The sequence below is a fragment of the Lynx canadensis genome, chromosome B4 (assembly GCF_007474595.2).
Source record: "Lynx canadensis isolate LIC74 chromosome B4, mLynCan4.pri.v2, whole genome shotgun sequence".
Classification (NCBI taxonomy): Eukaryota; Metazoa; Chordata; class Mammalia; order Carnivora; family Felidae; genus Lynx; species Lynx canadensis.
Window position 1 is genome coordinate 40,882,592 of NC_044309.1, and position 25,503 is coordinate 40,908,094.

The 25,503-nt window shown below is 46.6% G+C and overlaps 1 protein-coding gene across 1 annotated transcript in view; it reads right to left on the reverse strand.

Moving 5' to 3' along the window:
- Window positions 1-24,116, reverse strand: part of VWF (von Willebrand factor) — a 138,115-nt gene extending 113,999 nt beyond the window's left edge. The window contains exons 1-6 of the mRNA XM_030321487.1: window positions 23,873-24,116; window positions 22,705-22,759; window positions 20,856-21,020; window positions 11,350-11,452; window positions 10,846-11,054; window positions 2,847-2,971 (exon numbers count right to left, since the gene is read on the reverse strand). Of these exons, the coding sequence (XP_030177347.1) occupies window positions 2,847-2,971; window positions 10,846-11,054; window positions 11,350-11,452; window positions 20,856-21,020; window positions 22,705-22,759 (657 nt within the window). The 5' untranslated portion in view covers window positions 23,873-24,116. The remainder of the gene's footprint in view (window positions 1-2,846; window positions 2,972-10,845; window positions 11,055-11,349; window positions 11,453-20,855; window positions 21,021-22,704; window positions 22,760-23,872) is intronic.
- Window positions 24,117-25,503: the final 1,387 nt, after the last annotated feature.

Below are 25,503 nucleotides of genomic sequence, written 5' to 3' on the forward strand. Positions count from 1 at the left end.
GAGAATATCAAGGAACTACCAAGGGCAAGGACCAGATATTTCAAAGTTTTCCTGGAAAGAAGAGGAAGCTACTCTCTTCCACACAACCTCACCCTCCCCTCGGGTGTTAGAACTTGGTCTGCCTCGGTCAGTGGCTGGTTACTGGGCTACGTTCCAGGTGCCACGGATGTTCGTGGGCTAGCCAGAAACCTAGCACGATTGAAACACTGGCAACACAAAAAAGAGGCATTGGGAATGTGCTTGTTTATAAATTGGAAATTGTGTTTACAATCTAGGCAGCTGGATGAAACATCAAGTTAGAATAGTTTTCCTGTGCCTGACACGGACCTTGGTTCAGGAGATCAGACTGTTCCACAAAAACAGAAAAGACTCACTGCGTGAGTAACCAGCCAGTAATGAAGCTCGCTCGCTCTCTCTCTCTCTCTCTCTCTCTCTCTCTCTCTCGTGTGTGTGTGTGTGTGTGTGTGTGTGTGTGTGTGTGTCTCTTTATTTTGCTTCTGGAGTAGGAGAGAGCTGGAGTTTCTCTACTTTTGTGCAGACTTGGGGAAGATCAGACTTCTGCAAGGGCTGACTGGGGGTTAATACCATGGAGGCTGTCCCAATCTCCAGACACATACCACTGCCTATTCCCACTGAATGTTTATTGCAACTTATTATAAACTGACTTTCTAGCCCAATCCACAGAAACACACAAAGTTTTAGAGCTGAAAGGAACCATAAGAATCCTGGAAGCCAACTCCTGAGGGAAAACTCAAGGGCCACAGGCAGAGATAACAAGCAGCCTGAGGCAATGCAGCCAGAACAAGGGAGGAGGGAGGGGGGTGAAGCCAGAGACAGTGAATTGTGACCCTGAAGCTTGTTAGCTGGTGACTTTGGCAGCTACTTAACCTCCCATGGCTGTGATTTCCTCATCTCCCTGCAGAACTGTACAGGCCCACTGTGGCCTGTCAAGTCCTGTCATGGCTGTGGTCCTGGACAGAAGCAGGGACCACCCTCTTCCTGTGGGATGGAACAGGGTGGTTGCTCCCTGGATGGAGGCTGGGAGATGGTGCTGTTAAGTGGCCGGCTCCACAGAGGTTGTAGGGTACAGCGTAGATGCCCTTCAAAGCCAAGGACTCATCCACTCACGGCCTAGAGGGTTGGCTGGTAAAGACTCACAGCGGAGTCATCTGCAGGCATTGTCCTCAGCCCAAGCCTCCCTGCCCAAAGGAATCCTATATCCAGTGACCAGCGGGTCAGTACAGGCTTGTCTAGTGGGGCCACCCCAGCTTTCAGAGCTCCTTGAAGGATCAGCTGAGGCCCCAGTTGTAGCTACATGGCTGTTCACCTTCCCCACACCCAGCATGGCCTCTCTCTCCCCCTACAGACGCTGCTCCTGACAGGTCCCCAGTCATTCCCTGCACAGGGGGGGCGTGACTTACAACACCTCCAAGAAAACCCCCCAGACAGTGAGTCCCTGCCTCACTAGGACAATCCCTGTGCTGACAAGGGCCCAGCTTCACCCCAGTGACAGGCTGTTTCTCCTCCCTCAGTCCCAGCAGCCCAACTCCAAGGGGAAGTAGGGTCGTCCATCAAGGGAGGTCTTTCCCCACCTAAAGCATCACCCTCCCAACACCCTAACCACCAAGATACAAAGGCTACCACCTGAAGAAGGTAGAGGCAGGATTCAGTCCTGTGCACTCCCTCCCGCCAGACCCCCTCTCCTCCAAGGTGAAGGTTCTGGTAGTGGGGTCCTAAGAGGCAACTCTGAAAGGGAAGAAGCTTCTGAGGAGCTACCATATGGTTAGAAATATGAGCTGCAGAGAAAGGGAGGGGAGGTACCACCATCAGTACTGAGTCTCACGGCAGAGGCACACAGACAATAGGAAGCCATGTGACCATAGAGGCAGCCACTGGATTGATGTGGCCACAGGCCAAGGAATGCCACAGCCACCAGACACTGGAACTAGGAGTCTCCCCTAGAGCCTCCCAAGGGAGAGCAGCCCTACGGACACCTTGATCTTGGCCCAAGGAAACCACACTGAGACTTCTGGTCTCCGGAAATATGAGAGAATACCTTCCTATTGTTGTAAGCCACGAATTTTGAGATTAATTTGCCATCACACCCAGGCCCTCCTCTTCCCTCAGCTTCCCTAATTATAAAGTAACCCTCTTCTTGCTGATGTGCTGATAAGACCTAGGGGCCTTGTCCTCCTATTTATACTTTAGAACAACCACTTATTGAACACCTAAAAAGGAACTGTTTCCTATCGCAGAATTTCAGACAGGCGGCAGGCAATGGTGGAGATATTTGGGCACAAGAGAGGGCACTGGAGTATAAAACAGAAAAGTCTAGGAGCACCTGAGTAGCTCAGTCGGTTAAGCATCTGACTTCCACTCAGGTCATGATCTCACGGTTTGTGAGTTCGAGCCCCACATCAGGCTCTGTGCTGACAGCTCAGAGCCTGGAACCTGCTCTTCAGATTCTGTGTCTCCATCTCTCTCTGTCCCTCCCCATTCATGCTCTATCTCTCTGTCTCTCTCTCTCTCTCTCAAAAATAAACATTTTTTTTTAATTAAAAACAAAAACAGAAAAGTCTATTTGCTCACTACACCCACTCACTGGACAGACATTTTAGAGCTCCAGGCCCAGAGCAGTATTAGACTAGAGCCAACCTGACTCCAGCCATAGTTGGTTTTCAGGAGAAAAGGGGCCCATGGGAACCCCTCTTTGAAGAGTCAGAGGGACCCGCAGAGTTAGGCCCACTCTGCATCTCAGTGGAGGACTAGAGAACAGATGACTTTCTGCTTCTTAATTCCAGAAGTCCCACTGCATTCAGACCACATCCAGCCTGGGCTATACCCACCTTCTGCATTTCCTCAGATGAGATGTTGCACGGGCTGCTGGGAGGGGATGCTCGTTTGCACTGTTGTTCCCCACTGCTCAGGGCCCAGGAGTTGGCAAAGTCGTAGGGGTCCGAGGTCAAGGTCCCTGTGGAGAAAGTTTCAAGGAGAATGAATTCACAGTTAAGCCTGACCCAGGACTTCTAAGGGAAAACTCTAGGTTTGTCATCACCTGAATCAACCTTCCATTAGATCGGTACTTAGGCGTCTGGGTGGGGAGTAACTTCTGTGCAGTGCTCAGCATAACACCATAGCGCACGGGCACTCAGAGGTCAGTGTTTGGGGGGGGGGTACAGTGAGGAAGATGACATGGAAGACAATGAGGAACATGCCTGTTCACTCTGTCTCCATGCCCTTGTGCACCTTTCCCCTCTGCACCCCCTTATTACATTGACTCTCTCCGCTCATTCTTTGAGATGCGGCTCCAGAGCCACTTCCTCCAGGAAGCCCTTCTGAACTAGTTCTACTCCCTGCCCCCCACCCCAGCCTGTGCTCCCTCAGCACCACGGCCACCCTTCCATCAAAACCCTCATCCTTCATTGTGTTGGTATTTCCTTTGTTTATAGTCATACTCCATTCAACTGTGAGCTCCCTAATTCAGGGTACAGGCTGTGTCTCTTATCTCTGAATTCCTAGCTGGGGCATTGTAGACACTTGAAACATTTTTGCAGAATGAAGGTAAGAATGTGACATGGAACCTGAGCCCCCAGTCACCACATCCCCCGTGCTTTCACAGCATCTGTGCCTTGGTCTCATACCAGCCATGCCACCATTGGCTCCCACAACAGAGCAAGGGCCTATGGGCTTACACAACAAAGGAGATACCCAATGTCACTGCTGAGTCTTCACTGCAAACAGACTAATGAAGCATTGAGGCAAGTGGTCCTTTTGCATAGCCAGGTCCAGAAGAGTGAAGCATGTTTCAAGGTCAAATCATATACTCAAGAAAACAAAATAGAAAATCCTGAGGGAAAGAAAAGCAGGACATTGGAAGTATTGTCAGTTGGCATCTGGGGTGGGGTAAGCAGGGAAAATGGCCCCCTCCAAAGATTCATTTCCTAATTCTTGGAACCTATGAATTATCTTATAGGGCAAAAGACGTGATTGAGTTAAGGATCTTGAGAGGAAGAGCTTATCTCGGATTACCTAAGTCAGCCTTAGATGCAATCACATGTATCCTTACAAGAGGAAGGCAGCAGGAGGTGACTGAGAGAGAGAGAGAGAAAGAGAAAGAGAGAGAGAGAGAGAGAGAGAGGAAACAATGTTGTGACAGGCAGAGGTCGAGATGATGCGGCCACATCAAGGATTGCTCACAGTAGTTGGAAGAAGCAAGGAAGAGATTCTCCCCTAGGGCCTCTGGAGGGAGTAGAGCCCTACCATCACCTTGACTTCAGCCATTTGGCCTCCAGAAATTGTGAGAGATTAGACTTCTGTTGTTTTAAGCCATGGAGAAGCCAAAAGGAAGGGCATTTAAATTTATGGAGTTTCTACTATGTGCCAGGCATTATGATAAGTGCTCTCTGGGTTCTGAGTCACCACGTCACACAGGCTTATCTGCTTTCTAACATACCGTGAGAACTACAAAAAACTTCAAATAATTTCATTCTTTTACAGAGGTTATAAAAAACAAATATACTTAAAATTCTTGTTATAAATATGAAGAAATTGAAACCTGATAAAAGGACAAGACAATAAGAAAAAAAACAATAGAGTTGAAAAAGAACCGCATTTACCTTCTAAAGTTACAAATATAGTCAAGGAAATAGAAAGAAAACTCAACTGATGGGTTAGACATCATCTGGAGATTAGACAGAGTTGAGGGAATTAGGGAACTAGAAGATAGACCTAAGACATGATGTGCTGATGAGCCAGCCATCTGGAGAAAAGCAAAACCCTGGTTTTTAGGATTTGCTGATTTCCATGGTGCAAATACTCCAACCATGGCCAACTTCAAGCTACCAACATGACAGTACTGAATGCAGACTTGGAAAAGATGCTCACAATCCATTCTTAGCAGCCAGCATGAGCGCACCCAAAAAGCAACAGAGAGGAATAGAGAGATAGCAAAATAAAAGTAAAGTAATGAGAAAAAAAAAAGGATGCAATACAAATATACAATATACATCTAACAGGAGAGAAAATGACTGGAAGTTTTCTAAATCTGATGGAAAATACAAGTCCTGAGATTCAGGCATCACAGTCTCAAGTAAGATAATAAATATAAAACCCACATCTAGACACAACATAGTAAAATTTCAGAATACAAGAACAAAGAGATGACTCACGTACAAAGATAGAATACTATATGCAATGCAATTAACAATTGGACTGGCAACCTTCTTCTCAACAGCAACAATAGAATGGCATCTTCAAAGCACTGTGAGAAATGACTGATGCCCTAGAATTCTATACCTAGCTAAAGTATCATATAAGAATGCATGGCTGTTTGTTTCAGTTATCACTGTTACCACTACCAGACCCTTAATGAAGGAAGTACTAAGGGATATTTTTTAGAAAAATAGAAGTTGAACCTAGAAAAAAAGAATAAGATGCAAGGAGAAATTATGAGCAAAGAACCTGTTAAACATGAGGATATAGCTAAAGAAGCACTGATTGTGTAAATCTATCATAGTAATGTCAAATTTAGTGGTATTCAAACAAGATTGGGAGGTTAGTGAGGTAGTAGGGAAAGAAGTAGCATTTTAAAAAGCAGTAATAATAGAAAGCACAAAATAAGATGGTTAATAGAAGTCCAAATACATCAACACAACTGAATATAAAATGAATGAAAAGAAGCCAAACTTTACATTGAGAAGACAGAAATGATTAATTTACATTAAAATATCAATAATGAGGGGTGCCTGGGTGGTTCAGTCAGTTGAGTGTCTGACTTGATTTTGGCTCTGGTCATGATACCAGGGTCATGGGATCAAGCCCTACATTGGGCTCTGTGCTGACAGCACAGAGCCTGCTTGGGATTCTCTCTCTCTCTCCTTCTGTCCCTCTCCCCCACTCACGCTTTCTCCCAAAACATAAATAAATAAATAAACAATAATGAGATATAGTGAGATACCATTACACATCTATTAAAATAGCTAAGAGAATAATAATAATAATAATAATAATGTGGCAATTCCAAATGCTGGTAATGACTCAGAGCAACTGGAACTCATATGTTGCTGGGACAAATGCAGAGAACATGGCCAACTTAAGAAACAGTTTGGCAGTTTATCATATTAAACATATGCTCATTATACCACCCACTAATCCCACTCCTAAATATTTTCCCAAAGAAATTAAGTGTACTTCCACACAAAAACCCGTATGTGAATACCACCTCACACTTACTAGGATGGCAACTATCCAACAAAACAAAATAAAACAAAACAAAACAGAAAATAACAAGTGTTGGTGAGGTTGTGAGAATTTGGAATCCTTGCGCACTGTGGGTAGAATGGAAAATGGAACAGCCACTGTAGAAAACAGTATGGCAGCTCCTCAAAGAATTAAGAATAGGGGTATCTGGGTGGCTCAGTTGGTTAACATCCGACTCTTGATTTCAGCTCAGGTCATGATCTCAAGCTTGTGAGTTCAAGCCCCATGTTAGGCTCTGCACTGATAGTGTAGAACCTGCTTGTGATTCTCTCTATCTCCCTCTCTCTCTTCCCCTTGCCCATTCATGTGTGTGCACTCTCACAAAATAAATAAACTCAAAAAAATTAATTTAAAAAAGAATTAAAAATAGAATTGCCACATGATCCAGCAATTCCACTTCTGGGTATATACCCAAAAGGATTGAAATCAGGGTCTTGAAAAAGTATTTGTACACCCATGTTCATTGCACCATTATCTACTCTAGCTAAACATGAAAACAACCTGTGTCCGTCATTGCATAAATAGAGAAGCAAAATGTGGTATATACATACAATGTACATTCTAAATGAAGGAATTATGAGATAAATGGGATTAATAGGTATGAACATCCAGCTACAAAACAAATAAGTCACAAAGACTGTGGGGAATAAGTTTAGGAATTCCCTGAGCTTGCACCAATGGGTTAACAAGTCTTAGGATGAAAGCATCCAAGATTAGGTAAACAGAACTGAAGTGACCCCAACACAGTACAAAAGCAGAAAGCTGCTTTCACAGGACAGAAGGTCCAGAATAGGTAAACAGGTAAGTGGGACTATAGACCACTGCAGCAGGGTGAAACTGCCAGGACCTGAGCTAATTAGCAAAAGAAACGTGCCTTGTTGACCCTGAGGTAGCCTGCTCTATCCGTCTTATGCCGTAAGCAAGTTAAGATAAACAGACAGGTGCCTCGTGCCTGCCATAAAGTAAACAACCCTCTGCTAGGCACTGAGATTTTGTTTTCTACTGACCCAAACCCCCAACACTGCATATCTTCAAAATCCCTTTCTCTCACACACGAGTTAATGTTCATAGTTTCATTGCCTCTTCATGGACATCCATCACGTTTGTAAGCCTTCTGATCCTAATAAATATGGAGCAAGGACCCTTACTCAGGACTCTTGTCTCCTCCCAGACATTAGCCTCTCTCACAGTTAATTCTGCATCTTCTCTCTTGCTGGACAAGAGAGAACTCCAGCCTCAAAGTCTGCAACAAGAGATGAAAAGTACAGCACAGAGAGTACAGCTAATGAGGTTGCAAAACATGGTTTGGTGGCAGATGGTGACTATAATTATGGTGATAAGCACTGAGTAATGTGGAATCGTTCAATGATTATGCTGTACACCTGAAGCTAATATAACACTGTGTTAATTACACTGCAATAAAAAAGAGACTTATTCCTAAGAGTTTATTATTAATAATAGCAGTACTGCTTCAGAATATCCCATTTCAATGCACAGTGTGAGTATGTAAATATTTTACTTTCCAAGCAAATCTGTAAGTGTATCCCCACTTAACTTCGCAACTCTTCATGACTGACACATCTGTGCTTCTGAAAAAAACAGGGCTTAAGCACTTTTGTTAAATTGTTGACAAATAATCCTTTTATGTTCTTGTTCTCAAACCTGTTCTCTAGATACTGAAATGTGTTAACCAAACAAGGTGCAAATTTAAAACAATGCCGTGTTGAAATAATTGATTTAAATACAAAAAAAACAAACAAACCAGAAATTGTGACATGTGCTACGATGTATGGATGAATCATAAAGACATTACGCTAAGTGAAATAAGCCAGTCACAAAAAGAGAAATGCTGTGTGACTCCACTTATATGAGGCAGTTGGAGCAGTCAGAATCATAGAGACAGAAAGTAGAATGATGGTTGCCAGGGGCTGGGGAAGAGGAGGAAAGAATGGGAAGTTTGGTTTAATGGGCATAGGGTTTCAGGTCTGTTAGATAATAAGAGTTCTGGAGATGGATAGTGGTGATTGGTTATACCACAGTGTGAACGTACTTCATGCCACTGAGGTGTGCACTGAAAAATGAGTAAGATAGTAAATGTCATTTTATGTGTGTTTACCACAATTTTTTAAATAGGTAGAGTGGGGCGCCTGGGTGGCTCAGTCAGTTGAGCGTCTGACTTTTGATTTCAGCTCAGGTCACGATCCCAGGATCATGCGATAGAGCCCCGCTACAGGCTTCATACTCAGCATAGCACCTGCTTGAGATTCTCTCTCTCTCTCTCTCTCTCTCTCTCTCTCTCCCCCCTCCTTTGCCCCTCCCCTGCATGTGTGCATACTCTCTCTCTCTCAAATAAAAAAAATTCTTTTTAATGGGGAGGGGGGGATCCCTATACATGAATGTTTATAGAAGCTTTATCCATAATTGCCAAAGACTAGACATGACAAAATGTCCTTCAACTGGTGAACGGATAAACAAATCGTGGTAGCACTCTTCAATTATAAACAGGAACAATCTACTGTTACAGAAACAACACAAATGGATCCTTGGGGGAATGATATTAAGTGAAAGAAGCCAGAACTAAAAGGCAAAGTACTCTTGGTACAGTATGAAGAGTTAGAGTTATATAAATTTTGGAAAAATCAGAACTCTAGGAACAGGAGCTACCAGGGCTAGGAGCTGGGGGAGAGCTCAACTACAAAGGAGCACAAGAATTCTGGCAGCGAGGACACTGCTCCATAGTTTATGATGGTTACATGGCTCGACACTTTCACAAAAGCTCATAGACCAGGAAGCATAGGTTTTACTGTATGTAAAGGACACCTTGATAAAATAAAAAAAAATAAAATAATAAAAATAGTAATAAATAAATAAATAAATAAAAATAATAAAACAAAATAAAATAATAAAATAAAATAAAATAAAAATAAAACAAAATAAAATAATACAATAATAATAAAATAAAATAAAATAATAAATAATAATAAAATAAAAACCAGCTATGTGCTTCTTTCATGCAATATATCTGAAACAAAACCACATGGACTGGTTGAGAATACGAAAAAGATCAAGTAAATACCGACTTAAAAAAGGTGAGGTGACTATATATTATTGTCAGACAGACTTTAAGGCATTGTGAAAAATGACGAGTCAGTACATAAAAGGAACAGTTCACTAGAAACATTCAACATTTCTAAAATCTAACTGCAAAGGCCCAAAATAGATAAAGCAAAACTTGACAGAATTACATGAAGAAATTGACAAATTCATCACGATCATAAAAAAATTTAATACACTTCCCTTAGTAATGGGTAGTTGAAGCAGACAAAAAAAGTAGTAAGTATATAGACTATTTGCATAACACAATTAACAAACTTAATTCAAAAAGTATATATAGAATCCTGCACCAATCAGAGAATCCATTCTCTTGGAACATACATAGAACAATTGCAAAAAAGATCATGTAGGTGGGCACCAACAAGTCTCCCCAAACTTCTAAATTAGAAATCAATTTAGTTATAAAAGATAACTTTAGAAAGTCTAAACATCTGAACATTTTGAACACACTTTATAGGTTAAGAAAGAATTCAATGGAAATTAGAAAATCCATAGAACTAAATGAAAATGAAAACATGTTACATGTCAAAATTGGGGTAGCTAAGATGGCATTTAGAGGAAAACTTACAGCCTTAAATGTACACATTGGACAAAATGTATATATTGGACAATATAAAGTTTGAGAAATTGGTGCTGGAAAAGACAAAAACAAATGATCTCACTATTTTCCAACACATACAGTGAAATGGAAGGAATGGTCAACTGTTCTCTAGACACTTCTCCTTTAATCAGAGGGTAGTTGAGTCAGAAGGAAGAAGAATAACTTAATGTACAAATGTTCAGCTTTTGTAAGGGAGCATCACTAATTAAATGTTTATGTAATTGAAATTATCTAAAGAAGAGTAAAGATTAGTAATGGTTTCCACATTGTCCATATTACCTTCTATTGCTCATGAACAGACACATAAACTGGCCTTTTTGGACAGCAGGCTGTCCTTTACAGATTTCATCCATAAAGTTCTACTGCACTCATTCAAGTCTCCAAACCATCCAGCATTTACCAACCATCTACCATGTGTAAGCTGCTATGGGGAATTCAAAGTTGAACCAAGTCAGCTTTGAGGAGCTCCAAGATGTGGTTTGCCAGGTGGTCCAGGCAGTGGGGTGGAATGCTAAGAGATAAGGTTGGCAGGAGGGGTACCTGAGTGGCTCAGTCATTTAAGTGTCCAACTCTTGATTTCAGCTCAGATCACCATCTCATAGTTCATGAGTTCTAGCCCCGCATCAGGGGCTTGGGATTCTCTCTCTACCTCTCTCTCTGCCCCTCCTCTGCTCTTGCTGTCTCTCTCTCTCTCTCTCTCTCTCTCTCTCTCTCTCTCTCTCTCTCTCAAAATAAATAAATAAACTTAAAAAAAAAAAGGTTGGTAGGATAAATATAACATGGCAAGGGAGAAGTCTTAGTGAAGGTTTGTAAGCAGGGAAATTACATGTGTAACCACAACTTGAGGGAAAAGGTATCTTACAAAAGCTTACCTTCTTGAGTCCTGAAGTCATCCTCAGCAAAGATGTTAAAGTTGCCACAGAGCCCACAGGTCTTGTTGAAGTATCTGTCTGACAGCAGGATTTGAAAATTGCCACTGCCATCAATTCTGGCCACAAAGCCGTGGGTCTCACTGGACAGCTTGTAGTACCCAGCCTCAGTCTCTAGATACAGCCCGTTGGAGGCGTAGGGCATGGAGATCCTGGAAGGACAAGGATGAACTCAGGAAGTATGCTTCTCATGAATTTCCTGGATGTTCCTCCCACCTTTCAACCCCAGCCCCATGCTCCAGGGTTGGGACCTTGGTGCCAAGTCTCTGAGGACCTAGACCAGGGATCAGGAGACTGGCCTCTTGCCCAGCCCTGCCACTCACTGTCCCTAGGCACACTGACTTCCTCACTCTGGGCTCCAGTTCCCTCATCTCAAAAAATAAGGAGGACTGCAAGAGGGATCCCCAGGGTCCTTTTTAATTCTGGCATTCCGGGCTTCTGATTTACCTTTGGTCCCCCTGCAGCACAGTACCATTGACAAACAAATGGATGTCGAAAAATTCCCCGAGATACACAGAGAGGCTTACTCTCTTGCCATTTTGGAAGTCCCCTGAAAGAGAAAAAAGTCAGTAGTGGTGATTATTATCAAAAAAATTATATGTTTAATTCTCATCATCTTATACACATCACTAATCTTATCTCAGTGGGAAACTCCCCCCAAGAACTTATCAAATGGGCCACAAAAATCTTCCCCAAAATATCATTTACTCATTCATTTTTCCATTCATCTAGAAATATTTATTGAGTGCCTTCTGGATACATAACCCACTAATAGTCTCTTCTATTTCTCCAAAGAAAACTATGAAAGCATGTCCCCTTCTTCTGGGAGCTTATGATCTAAATAAGATAAACAGTCAAAAAGAGAGTAAAAGCAACATTGTGAGTTATTGGTAACAGGTACTCTAGGATAGTGTAATGTTCTCTTAAGACCGCCCAAACCAGAATCCCTAGGCTCTTTGTTGAAAATGGAGATTTATGAGTTCATGAAATCAGTTTACTGAATTTGATTTTCTGGGAGAAATTTAGAGATCCTGTCAGCAAAGTCCCTCACTCTGCACGGGAAAGGAAGTCAGGATGCAATAAATGATTGATATTGCCATTCGAGATGTGTGAATAGGTCAACACATAAGAAAATAGTCTGTGAACAAGGGTTCAGTTGTGAGGGGCGAACACAGAGGCGGGGGGGGGGGGGGGGGCGGTGTCCTAAAAGCAGGAAAAGAAGCAGAAGACCCATTTTCCACAGCACCATGGAGACTAATCCTACCAGGAGGCCCTGAGAACTGGCAGTCTCCAGAGATAACCGACTGGCCACAGGAAGTGAAGGAACCAGAAGGAACAATGTGGAGTCTGAATCTCAGCCTTGGAGACTAAGAAGTTAATGAAAACAGGGAAGATGAAGGGCAGCAATGAACACAGAGATAGAAAGTGCTGGAGAAAAGGGGGTCAAATATGAGACTCAGTGCCTGAGGGCTCCTGCAGAAATGCGGCAAAGGACCCAGCTGAAAAGGTTAACCTTGGAAATGAGGACATATTCCCTCGCCTAGAAGAGCGTGAGCTCCAGCCGCTCAGCAAAAGAGGAGGCAAGAATGTCTGCGGAACTAAGTGCAGGAGACGCTGGCAAGAGGTGCTGCTGCCATGGCTTCGGCCACTGACAGTCTTTGGCGGAGGATTTCAGCTGAGGCCTGGGCCAGACCCAGAGGCTGGAGGACCGCGATTAGCTATTACACGCATGCGCGCGCGCACACTCACCAACCAGAAAATAAACTCTTTCTGGTGACATTTCCGTAAGGGAGTCACATGTAAATAACTGGCCTGTTCTAAGAATAGATTCCTGAATGGTACACTGTTAGCAGCTCAGGGTGGGGGGCGGGGGGCCCAGGAAAGGCCCACAGACCACCCACAGACCACAAACCGCATTCTACAGAGCTCCAGACCAACGCTGTCAGGAGGGAAATGAGATCCCAGCCACATCAAAGGGTTTTTGTCCTGTTAGCTTGAGGAGCTTTTGTCCCGGTAGTCTTGCCTGCCCTGCATTTTCACTTAGAGCAGTTTCGCAGCAAGCACATCTTTAAACAGTTAAGCAAACATTCTGGCAGCAAGAAATTAGCCAAAGAAAAATAAACACAACCCCACAGATAAGTGATCAGGCAAATAGAGTCGAACATTAATGGTAGAATCCGAGTGGTGGGCATACGGGCGTTCACTGTCTTATTCTTTCAATGTTTCTAAACGTTGTGCAGTAGTTTAGTAAATTTGCGTAGTAAAATGTTGAGAAAACAAGCAAATGGGATAGCCCCGCGACAACCTCGGTTGGCAGTCAGTCCCTTCCCCGAACCATCCACGCCCCTGGGCATGCGCAGTGGACCAAAAACCAGTTCCCTTCCAGGGTCCGTTCTTGGGGCTGAATCCATGGGACAGGGCAAGCCTCCAGTCACTACCTGCCTGCTGGAGATGGTGGGCAATGAGCCCAAGAAGTCAGGGGCTCCAGCTCCCTTATGACCACAGAAACTTGTCTCCTCATCAGTACAATTTTCCCTGTCACCCATGCCCAGTGTCACAGAGCAGATGGACGGGGGCTCCTACACCTCCTTCACTGGGTAACTCAACCAGTATGTTGCCTCTGAGCCAAAGACCTCTCCCTCCTGGAAACAAGTAGAGTCCCTTTGTGCCTCTCCTTTGCAGAGTCTCCCTCCCTCTCATGGGGATTCAAAAGCGCTCAGGAGAATAAGTCAACCAGGGAGCAGGGAGCATGTGGCCGGAGGGTGAGTAGGGAACGCTTCGCATGCAACCAGGCCGCTTGGGGTGAGCCACTGCCCTGCAGATGCAGATCTGCAACTCTTTAGAGCTTTCAAGGATGTAGAATCCCCCAGTCGCTCGCTCCACAGAGGCCAGGTGCCATAGGAAAGCTAGAGCTCATCATCCCTGTAAGGTTGAAAGGCTCCCACTGTGTGGGGCTACATGGGACCCCCAACCCTTTGCAAGTAAGTGATGAAGGCAGCCTGCCCCCACAGACTGAGGGACTTGGGTCCACCCAGGTGGCTACACTCAGGGTAACTTGCCCGGCATCACAGAGCCAGTGAGGGGTGAGAGAGTCAGGACTCAGACCAGGCGCTGGTTTAAGTATTTGAGGGGCTGGGATCACCATGAGGAAGCCAGGGAGCACCTTTCACCACCTGCTGAGCAGAGCACTGGTTGAGGCAGCACCCTGTTCAGGGAAGGTGGGGCTGGCTGCCCAGGACCTTCACTTGTCCAGGGGCCCTGGGGAGCCGGGATTGGGATCCTTGGTGAGGACTGAACTGTGAGGAGTCTTCGGAATTCCTGAGCCTGGGGAGCTGGGATTGGGATCCTTGACGAGGCCTGAACTGTGAGGAGTCTGCACAACTCCTGACCCTGGACGGCGAGGGAGGCCCTAAGAGCAGTCACTCCACACCCAAAGCAGCAGGGCAGCAAGGAGATTCTGGAAACTGTGTCCTGGAGAAGACTTCATCATAAAAAAAAAAAAAAAAAACACATTATGACAGCGGGAAAGCTCTTGGGGATGGTCAGAACAGGTGACTTTAAAACACTTTTGCCCCGAAAGCAGAGTAAAAACAGTTTACTGCATGACCCAGAATGCACACACTCACACATTTCACACCACTTGCCCTTCCCGTGAGCCAGGCCCCCTGACTACTTTCTGAGGTTTTTCTATCCTATTCCATGTAATCTCTTTAAATACTGGTTACACTCATTAAATTATTTGTAAATCCATAGTTACGACTCAGTTTGAAAAACACTGAACTAGACTGACTCCATTTTAGAGTTAGAGAAACTGAAGCCTACGTTTACAACAGGGTCTGTCCTCCCCAGCAATAATGACACTTGGGACCAGACACTTCTTTGTAGTGGGGGCCTTCTGATACATGGTAGGGTGATCAGCAGGATCCCTGACCTCTACTCACTAGATGCCAGTAGCATCTCCCTCCAAGTTGTTACAATCCAAAACATCTCCAGACACTGCCGTATGTCCTCGGGGGGAGAATCACCCTGGGTGAGAACCACTGCTTTACCCTGTCATCAAGAGGCAGAGCCTGTACACAGGTTTTCTAACTCCAAGGCTAAATCTCCTTTAGAAACACAAAGCTGCCTAACGGGGCATCTGAGTGCTCTGGATTTAGTTAGCCACTGATGCAGAAGAGAACTCTAGATTTTATTTGCTTGTTTTATTTGCTTCCTTCCCTCCCTGCAGAACTCAGGGGGGAATCTGATGACGTGCGGCTATTAGGAAATTGAGCCCAAAAGGGTCTCCCACATTCCACAGACGTGCACGTTAGCACTTCCTGTAACCGCTGGGGGAAGGTGGGCGGGGTGTCCACCCCAAGAGGCCAGAGCCAACCATGCAAGCTCTTCCCCAGGGAGGCTCTGTCTCTCATCTGGCTTCTTGAACTCAGTGACCAAGGGACTAGGTGAGGGAGTAAGTCTTCCCCCACAAGGAGTGGGGAGCAGGCTGGCAGCTGGAGCCAGCATCAGGTCTGGGTGATTTCCCGGACTTTAGAATATGGAGCTCACTACTATGCATTTCTAACAGACGCTCCATCTCCACTCCTGTGATTCTGATGCAGGTGCATCTTCCAAACACTGAGAAACCAGGGATCTGGTCTAACAGCGCCAGTTACTGATGTGGAAATGAAGGCCCCCCCCTGCTGAGTAAGTGACTCAGCACGTTGTCTGGTTATTCTATGGCTCTCTCTGGGCTGGCTTGGGAACCAGACCCTGCAGGGTGGCTTAGGAAAAGCAGCCTTTCTGAGCAGAGGGGTGCCAGGACTCCAGTGCTCTCTCTCCCTGGTCCTCGTGCTGGTGGGCTAGGAAACCCCTGGTAGCTTTGGCCTGCCCAGACCTGCCCCACCAAGAGCCAGGATCAAGGAAAGGGCCCTCCCCTTTGCACCAGGTGGTGCTTCACGCTTGGACATAAACAGCTTTACCCAGGATGTGAACAAGGTCCGCAGGCACTGGAGAGGAATGGAAATTTGGGATTTCAAAGCAGGGAAACAGGATGTCATTGGAGAACAATGGGGCAGAGGAGTATATGAGGTTGCTGGCATGCACATGTAAACTGGAGATGCTGTGTCCAAGCGTGCAGGACAGACCCTGGGGCCTCAGGCTCCTGAAACAGCTGCACTGACTCACCCCTCCCCAGGCCCGCCCTCCTCAGATTATGCCTCTCTTCCCAATGCCCCCCATGCCACCAGCACCAAAAACACAAAAAGTAGCCACCCATTCTCTCTGATGATTCGGGGTGGGAATTAAACCAATCTCAGTTAAAGTATGATTAACCCATAATCTGGTTTAGGCCAATTACCCGCCAGAAAACTGACATCTGACAAGTTGTTATAATAACCATGACCCGGGGGCGCCAGGGTGGCTCAGTCAGTTGCAGTGTCTGACATTAGCTCGTGTCACGATCTCAAGTTCATGAGTTTGAGCCCCACGTCAGACTCTCTGCTGTAAGCACAGAGCCCACTTCAGATCCTCTGTCCCCCTCTCTCTCCACCCCTTCCCTCACTCACGTTCTCTCAAAACTAAATTAAACATTAAAAAAAGAAAAAAAAGAACAATGACCCAGTGAGAGTGGGGGCGGGGGTCCCAACAAGATTTTTGAAACAGAGGCTTAACACAGCCCTGCAGTTTCCCCTTGGCCCTTGAAACCCCAGAAAGGATGGCCAGAAAGGCCAGGCCTCTGACACAAACCCAAGCGATGTTCCCCTGACCTTGACGGAAACGGTCCCAAGGGCCCAGCAGCTCCTGTGTCCACCATGTGTTAAAGGTGACTGCTTTCAATCACTAAGGTTTGGGTAACACTTCACACTTGTAAATGATTTGTCTCCCTTGATCTTCACTGTATCTCCATTTTGAAGACAAGGAAATGGAGGCTGGGAGACATTGCGCACTTCCCTAAGGACACTCATTGAAGAGGAAGAGCCAAGACAAGGGCTCTGATTTTCTGAGCAGAGGGGCACTGGGAGCAGAGCCACCTGGTCCTAGAGGATGGAAAACATCCAATCCCCACAAGTTGATGAGACCAGTGCTGGACAGGACCAGAGTAGTGGGTGGTGGGGTGGGGCTTCCTGGAGGAGGTGACAGTGACTGCACAGAGACACCCAGGCAGCCTGAGTTTCCCTGTCTTCAAGGCCTGCCCTTAGCAGGGAAGAGTCTAGAGTGGGTTTAAGTAGGGGAAGAGGACTGTTCCAACATGCTGCTTGCCTCCCTGAGTCCAGATGAGCTCTGTGCCTGGTCCTAAGATTTCATTACACATTGTTTACAAATCCACCTTGAGGGTAGGGAGTCTATAGCAGGAATCAAGACAGCAACTCCCAGTGTCTCCGTAGGGCCCCCCTCCCTGGAAAGTCCCCTGAAGCCCAAAGCCACACAGTGGAAAGGATGTCACTGTGTCTTCTTTTGAAATCTTTCTCCTGTCACTCCTAACCTGCTCCATTCTCACTGATACCCCAGAGTCATCTCAAGTAGGGCGTCTGTATGGAACCCCACCACGACTTTTTTTAAGATGCATAGAACAAGGGGCGCCTGACTGGCTCAGTTGGTAGAGCATGCGACTCTTAACCTCAGGGCCATGACTTCAAGCCCCACGTTGGGTGCAAAGCCTACTTAAAAAAATGGTATGGGTGCCTGGGTGGTTCAGTTGGTTAAACATTCAACTTCAGCTCAGGTCATGATCTCACGGTCCATGAGTTCGAGCGCCGCATCAGGCACAAAGCCTGCAACCTGCTTCGCATTCCATGTCTCCCTCACTCTCTGCCCCTCCCCAACTCCCTCTCTCTCTCTCTGTCTCTCTGTCTCTCTGTCTCTCTCTCTCTCAAAAATAAAATAAAAACATGAATTTTTTTCAAAGAACTAAGTACACAAAGAAAGATCAGTAGATGATGTCAATGTCAATTTCATGGTTGTAATATTTGAGAATAATTTTGTACAATGTTACCGATTGCGGGGCACTGGGTAAAGGGTATACAGATTGTGTGTGTGTGTGTGTGTGTGTGTGTGTGTGTGTCTGTGTGTTTTACAACTGCATGTGAATCTAATCTCAAAATAAAAAGTTTAACTTAAAAAATAAAAAATAAACCTTACATATTATCCCCAAAACTTTTGGGTTTTATTACAGAGTTACAAGAATCCACAATGGATTTTTTTTTTTTTTGAGAAACAAGAAAAAGAGAGAGAAACGGCTTTTTCCTCATGATGAAAATCTTTAAGATCTGTTCTCTTAGAGACTTTCAAATACACCCTACAGCAGTGTTAACCTTAGTCACCATACTGTACTTCCCAAATCCTGGACTGATCTATCATATAAATGGAAGTTTGTACCTTACCCACCTCTGATAACCACAAATCTGATCTCTTTTTCTAAGAGTTTGGGTTTTGTTTTGTTTTTTTTCTTTTCTTTTTTAGATTCTATATAAAAGTGAGATCACACGGTATTTGTCTTTGTCTGGCTTATTTCATTTAGCATAATCCCTCAAGATCCATCCATGTTGTTGCAAATGTACTGTGATTTTTAAGGTAGAGAAACCCACTTAAAGTAAACATTGGACATGAGGTCCTCAGCCTGCAGCCTCCCAGAGAAGGTGACAGGGTGCTTTTTCTCTGCAGCTGCTCTCCCAAGTTACTCCCCAGCTGCTGCCTCTGAAGCAAAGGGGATCCCCAAGTTCAGTGTTCAGAATGGCTTCCACCATTTGTCATGCCCTGGGGATGTCTGTGGTCCTTTTCACCCCCTGCCTGGTTATCATGGCCAAGACCACCCAGCCTCCTGTCTTTCTCCCTTTCTGACCATTTTGGCAAAGTAGCAAATTCCTTCTTAATCCTTCAAACTGCACAAGCCTCTATAGTAACTCCTCACTGCTGCTGACTCCGGAAACAAACTCTCCCATCAGTCTGTCAGCCTCATTCCTGCCTCACCTCCCACTATTCCTCGGCCCCATGCTTCTCAAGATTTGGTCCCCAAACCAGCAGCAGCAGCAGCATCCAGGAACTTGTTAGAAATGGGCCCTTCAGGCCCCACTCCAGATCCACTGACTCCAAAAGCCTGGGCATGGAGCCCAGCAGCCTGTTTTTAACCAGTCGTCCCGGAGATCCTGATGCAAGTTGGAGTTTGAGAACTACTGAACCAGCCACACTGACCTCCCCACTAGGCTGCACTGAAGGAACATGCATTCCTTCCAGCCTCTTCCCTGTGTTTAGGCTATCCCCACTGCACACATCCCCTGCCCTGTCCTCTCTGCCCAACCAAAACTCCTCACCCAGGGCTCCTCACATGCCATGCTTTTCACGAAATCGGCTCTTGGGTACAACAGAGCCCCGTGCTTTGTGGATCCCCATCCCCTCCCTCACCTTCAGTGCTGCCAGAGACCCCGGTCACCCAAGCACCAGAAAACAAAGATGCATAAGGCCTGGTCCTTGCCCTTGGGGGGGGGGGGCTCACAGAGGAGGAAGACAAATGGCAGTCTGGCGACGTTCAGTGCCCTGAAGTCACACTGTGACAGGGTTTCCAGCAGAGGCAAGGTGGATGGTGACAGCCAAAGAAGCAGGGGAGCCTCATAATTAAGGCAGCTATCAGCTAATGTAGCTCCCAAACAGCTTCGCCCCACATTGAGCACTGAGGGCTGCATCCAACCTGGGAGACCCTGGAGACCGGTGGAGTGACCTCTCCGGGGGCCCTACTGCCTGCATCTCGGCAAGGGTCTGAGTGTTGCCAAAAACTGTCTTTGGCCAAACCTGGATCAGTCTCCTCTGAGCCCTCCTCTCCGTCAGGTCTCCACCTTAGACTCTGTCCTCAGTCTGATTGGTTCAGTTTAGCAAGAATCCTGCTGGGTTAGTTTATCGAAAATCCCCTGGCCTCAATATCTGACCAATTCCTCATGCCCCTCCATCAATACTTATCACCCTGGCCTGACTTCAGCAAGAACCCTGTCACGTTGGCTTAACCAGATGTTACCTTTGATGTTTCCCCTTGGTAATTTTCCATCCGCTGACCCTCCACCCCCACCCAGCTGAAAGTCCCCACTCATCCTTGTTACATTTGGAGTGGAGAAGTAGAGCCCCATGTCTCTGCCCCACTGCAACCCCCCCCCATTGCAGTGGCCCCTCTTGAATAAAGCTTTCCTCACTGTCTATACCAAGTGTCATGAAAGATTTTGTTTTAACAATGTGGATCTGTCCATTGTTGTGTCATCTCCCCGAGGCTATGGACCCCGTCTTTGCTAGGTTTTGTAGCAGCCTCACTCACACATCGCACACATCTGATTCATTCTCAGAGTGTGAAGGTCACCAAACCACAATCCCCCATCACTGCCTGCAGCCCCACTCCTGGCCTTGGAGAGTGCCATCTCTCCTTAGTGCAGAGGGAAGTTCCTGAATCCTGACAAACCCAGGATCAAAATCCAGCTCTTCCTTTTACTGTCAACCCTTGGGAGGATCAGACCACCTCCTTGGGCTCGGCATCTGTACCTACACCTCAGAGCCACTGTGGGGTGCAGTGATAACCCAGGCACATACCAGCACTTTCCCAGGAACACAGGAGGTGCTCAACATCAGGTAGGTACTCTGAATTCCACCAAGAACACAGCAATGACCCCTCCCGTTTTTCTAGGGGCTCTGTGTACTACAAAGCATCTTCTGGTTCACCATTTCTTTTGATGCTTTGGAGCTCCCAAAGTGCTGCCTGGACTCAGAGCAATGGACATGACCACTGGAAAAATATTTGCTTCATCCCACCAGGCTCTGATGGGAGAGACCCAGGGCCAGGCTAAGGGAAGCTCTTGGCCATGGAAGGCCATTTCCATCCATGGTTCCACAAGGATCTGCAAGCTCGGGCCCTGCCAGAAGAATGCCCCTAGAGCCCCACAGTAGGGTTGAGCTTAGCTGACACCTGCTCTGAATCCCTCACTTCAGTGCCCCAGACTCACCAATAAGCGAGAAGGAGTGTTTCTGACAGTCCCCGGCCAGGAGGTAACTGCAGTCTCCCATAAAGCTGTACATGCTTTCATCAAAGGTGTTGATGAAGTCACCTCCAAAGAGGCTGCATCGAGCCATCGACGATCTGCCAACAGTCTCTTTTGCACAAAGGATCCCTGGAGGGAGAGACTACAGGTGAGCACAGCTGGGACCATCCAGCCACTGCAGCCTTGTGCCTGATAAAAATTGGGCTGTAGGGAAGTATTTTCCATCCCAAGCAAGACTAAAGCTGTTGCTTTTGGGGGCGCTTGGATGGCTTAGTCGGTTAAATGTCCAACTCTTGATTTCGGCTCAGGTCGTGATCTCATGGTTAGTGGGTTCGAACCCCATATCGGGCTCTGTGCTGATAGCACGGAGCCTCCCTAGGATTCTCTCTCTCTCCTTCTCTTTCTGCACCCTCCCAAAATTAATAAACACTTTAAAAAAAAGTCTTGCTTTTGGCCCTCAAAAATGACCCAGGACTCACAGCAATAACAGAGGAACAGCTTCTCAGAATATCTATTTGTTTTAATGACATTTACTTACTAATTTAAAATGTGATACATGCTTTATCAGAGAAAATTTGGGGAACACAGAAAAAATTCAATCAAGGTAAAATCATCATTAACCAACATTCCTTGATAACTGGACTTAACATTTTAGTTTTATCCTTCTGTTTCACAGCATATGGATATATAATTACAGGTTTTCTACAAATTTGTGATCATCCCATACAAACTATTTATAACCTGTTTATTTCTCAATGTATTGTAAAGAATTTATCATGCCATTGTGTATCCTTGCAAAACATGTTTTGCAGTGACTATAGCATATTTCACATCTAAATGTATACATTTATACATTATAATAATATTAACCCTATTATTAGGTGCTTAGCATTTTTCCAAATTTTTTAAAAGGTTGTAATGAGCAACCTTTTACATTAATCTACTATATCTTGAACAGTTTACATTCAAACAAATTAGCTGGTGTGTCTAACACACAGAATCTATGGAGTGTTAACTCCTTTAGGGCCATAAGCTAATTCCTCCCAGGAGACCCTCTTACCACCTTCACACTGTGTGTGTGTGTGTGGTCAGGTGGGGCACCACAATAGTAAGTTTTTAAGTTTTCTGGATCCCCTGGCACAGGAACCATCTAGTAGGAAGATGTAGAGCATATGAAAAATATACATTTTTCCCCCACACTAAACTGTGAGCAACAGGCTGGATTCTGCTGACCTGAGTGATCTAAGTGGGGACAAGCCAGAGTCAGAAAAGGGTCCCTCTCACCATTCACAGACTCAGTATCTCAGCAAGGGAAGCAAGGCACTGTAGTCCAGTGCAAGTGGTGGTCTAGGACCCAGGAGAACTGACCTCTGACCTTTGCTTTATGTGACTTTGGAGAATTCATTTTTCCTCTCTGACCCTCAGTCTCTTCATCTGTACTATGGGAGATTCCACTAGATGACCTCTGCAATCCCTTCTAAAACTAGTCATCTGTCCAAGTCTTGGGTTCCTTCTTCCCCATCCAGCAGCCGCATCATAGAAGACTGTTCTGTGTGACCCCTGTGCTTCTTAATTGTCCAGTCAGAGAAGGCATTTGCAGGTAGCTGCTCCTTGAGGAATACAAGTCAGAGGCAAGGGGCTCTGAAGAACCTTCACAGGAAGAATTAACCAGTGACTCTGGCAGGCCCAACCCAAGCCTAACACGGGACTTGGCACACAGGTGAGCTCCAGACGCACCTGCTGATTCCTGGAAGGGAGTTGTTCCAAAAGACCCTGAGGCAGGAGTAAAGAATGGAAGCACTTTAGTACCCACCTGGGAAGGTGAGGGCCAGAGCAAGCAGCACTCTCGCAGGTCTGGCAGGAAACATCTGCAGAGAAGCAGGAGAAATGACTGGTGATCACTGCCCTCACAGATCATTGCTGGGATGTACTACTGTCCGTGTGTGAAGTGGGAAGAACAGTTTTTTTTAAGCAAGAGAAAAGATTGATCCTTCCCGGCCCCTGTTTGCCCTTGAATATGGAAGACTGGTCCCCAAAAAAGCCCCTGGCCAGGCCCAGGCCCAAGAGTAACAATCACTGTGAGCCAGACCCCAGGCATCCTTCCCCAACCAGCAGTCCCAGAGCCCAGGCAGGCGAGGAACTAGGCCAGCCTGGCCTCTCACTCCCCTGCACTCCTGCAACAGCTAGGAGCCCATGCGTTCCTGATTCCCTCCTGCCTTTTAATCCTTCCACGCTCGGCAGCAAGCTGGGGAGAAGAAGCTATCCTATGCTCTGTTCCTACCACAGGCACCCAGATGTGGAGAATGCTCAACAACCACGTTTGTAGGTCAGTCCCCGGCACTATACCCCTGCTCAGGCAATGTGTGTTGGGCCGAGCTGTTAAATGGACAGGAGTCCAGTAGCCCGGGCCCAGGAAAGGCTCCCATCGTGTGCCCCCTTCCAGAAAGAGAGAATCGACCCTGACTTCAGAGCCCACCCCAATCCCGTAGAGCCCCCGCCACAGCCCTCTCCTCTTGTTAAACAGGTATAGACTCTTATCACCTGAGATTTACTGGGGGTAACTCCTTTCCTACTCAGTGCCTCATCCAACCCAAGAGAGACAAACCCAGTCTGTTATATATCTGCGGAAGTAACACTTGGATGACATCAGATATGGCCACGTCTTGGTCTCAGAACGAGTGACCCTCTAAAACCTCCCAACACACAGGTATGTCAGGCTGCTCTCAGAATACACCCAGAGGTGAGGGCAGAACTCCTTCCAGTCTTGCCTCGTCAAGTAGTACAAGCGGTAGCACCACCACGAACAAAAGCAGCCACAGGACTCCCCAGGGACAAGTGGAGAGTGGGCCTTAGGAAGGTCCCTGGCTCCCTCCAAACAATCCCTTCTAGCCCCGGGACAGAGGACCCCGGTTCCCCAGGGTAAGGCCCAGTCCTGATCTTCCTCCCCCAATTGAGCCAGCCCTGTTCCCAAAAGCCCAGACCTTTCCCTGCAAGCGGGGGCTGCAGGTATCTCCAAGGTCCCTTAGGAAGCCCAGTGCCGCACGATGGTGCCGCCGGCCTAGGCCATGTTCCCCAGCAGCTGAGGCCGATGGGACTGCTCGCAGCTCTGGACTGTTGCTGTTAAGTGACCCAGGGGCTGCGCACTCCTGGTGGCCAGGGGGAGATAAAGGCCGAGTTGTGACGTCCACCAGCCCCCCCTCCTTTCCCACCACAATAGCTGTGAGCTGCCACAGCAGGGCATTGGCCTCCTGTTAATTACCAGAAGGAAACAATGAGCGGAAATGGTATTAGAAATACCTCCAAGCCGATAAGGCTTTGAAGAGTTTGGTGGGAGACCTCGGCCAGCTGCCATAATGGGCTGCCTTGCCCTCCCCACGCCCCCCACACCGCAACCACGATCTTGCCCACACACAGGATTCCATACAGACAGGGGACGACCACGAACGCTGGCCGGCCCAGGGCAGGCTGGCCCAGGCCAGGGAAGAATCTAGACCTGATCAACACAGCTTCTGGATCCGGCTTCCAAGGCCAGACACCGGGGAAGTTTGGAAAAACACCTCAACGTGAGCCAAATTGGTGGCTGTGTTTGGAGAAAGAAGAGAATGATGCTTCCTCTCCACGCTAAGGTATGAATGATGCAGTCCCGGCCCTGACAAAAACAGGCCGTTTGACTCACAGCTAGTGTCCAGGGACAAGGTAAGGATGAGGGGCCTGGACACAAGCCCAGGCTTTTGGAAAATGGTGGCCGGGATGGTTTAAGTCTAATCCTCCCCCAAGGACTCTTCCTCCCACCGCTGGAGCCTGACTCCTCCCCGACCTTACACACACCCCACACATACACGCACACCACACCCACAAGCACCACATACATACACCTCACATACAACACACACACCCCACATGCACACACACCACATACGTATACTCACACCCCCACCATACACACATATTACACACACACACCACACAGGTGGATACACATATGTATATCACACACACCATAACATACACATCCTACACACACCACACACATACCACACGCACATACCACACCTACACCACACATGCACACACATCACATACATCACACACACACACACACACACACACACACACACCAACACCACACACACCACATTCACCCCTCACACATCACACACATAGCACATTTACTACCTACCCCAACACACACACAAAACCACACACACTACACATACCCCATGCACATACACACACGCACGCACATGTATACCCCAGTCGTTCTTCCCAATTTCCCATTCCTAAGAGCCTAATTCTCTGCATCATCTGCTAAACTCATTCCTGCTAAAAGACGTGGCTGATAAAATAGAGGAGGAAGATGACTCTCTCATCGTGGGGTTCCAGGCACGGTGACAGGCAGCCGAAGACAGATTTAGGTGAAGAAGCCCACATCATTGCTTCTCGTGGATCATTACCACTTGCCCTAAGACTCTGGGAGACCATTAGTCCCCAGCTTCCCCACTTCCCACACCTCATGCTCTACCACTCCCTTTCGCACCCAGGAGAGGAGGACGACTGTTCCCAAGAAAGAAACGGCAGTAGAGGCAGAATTAGTATGATAGAGTAGCAAAGG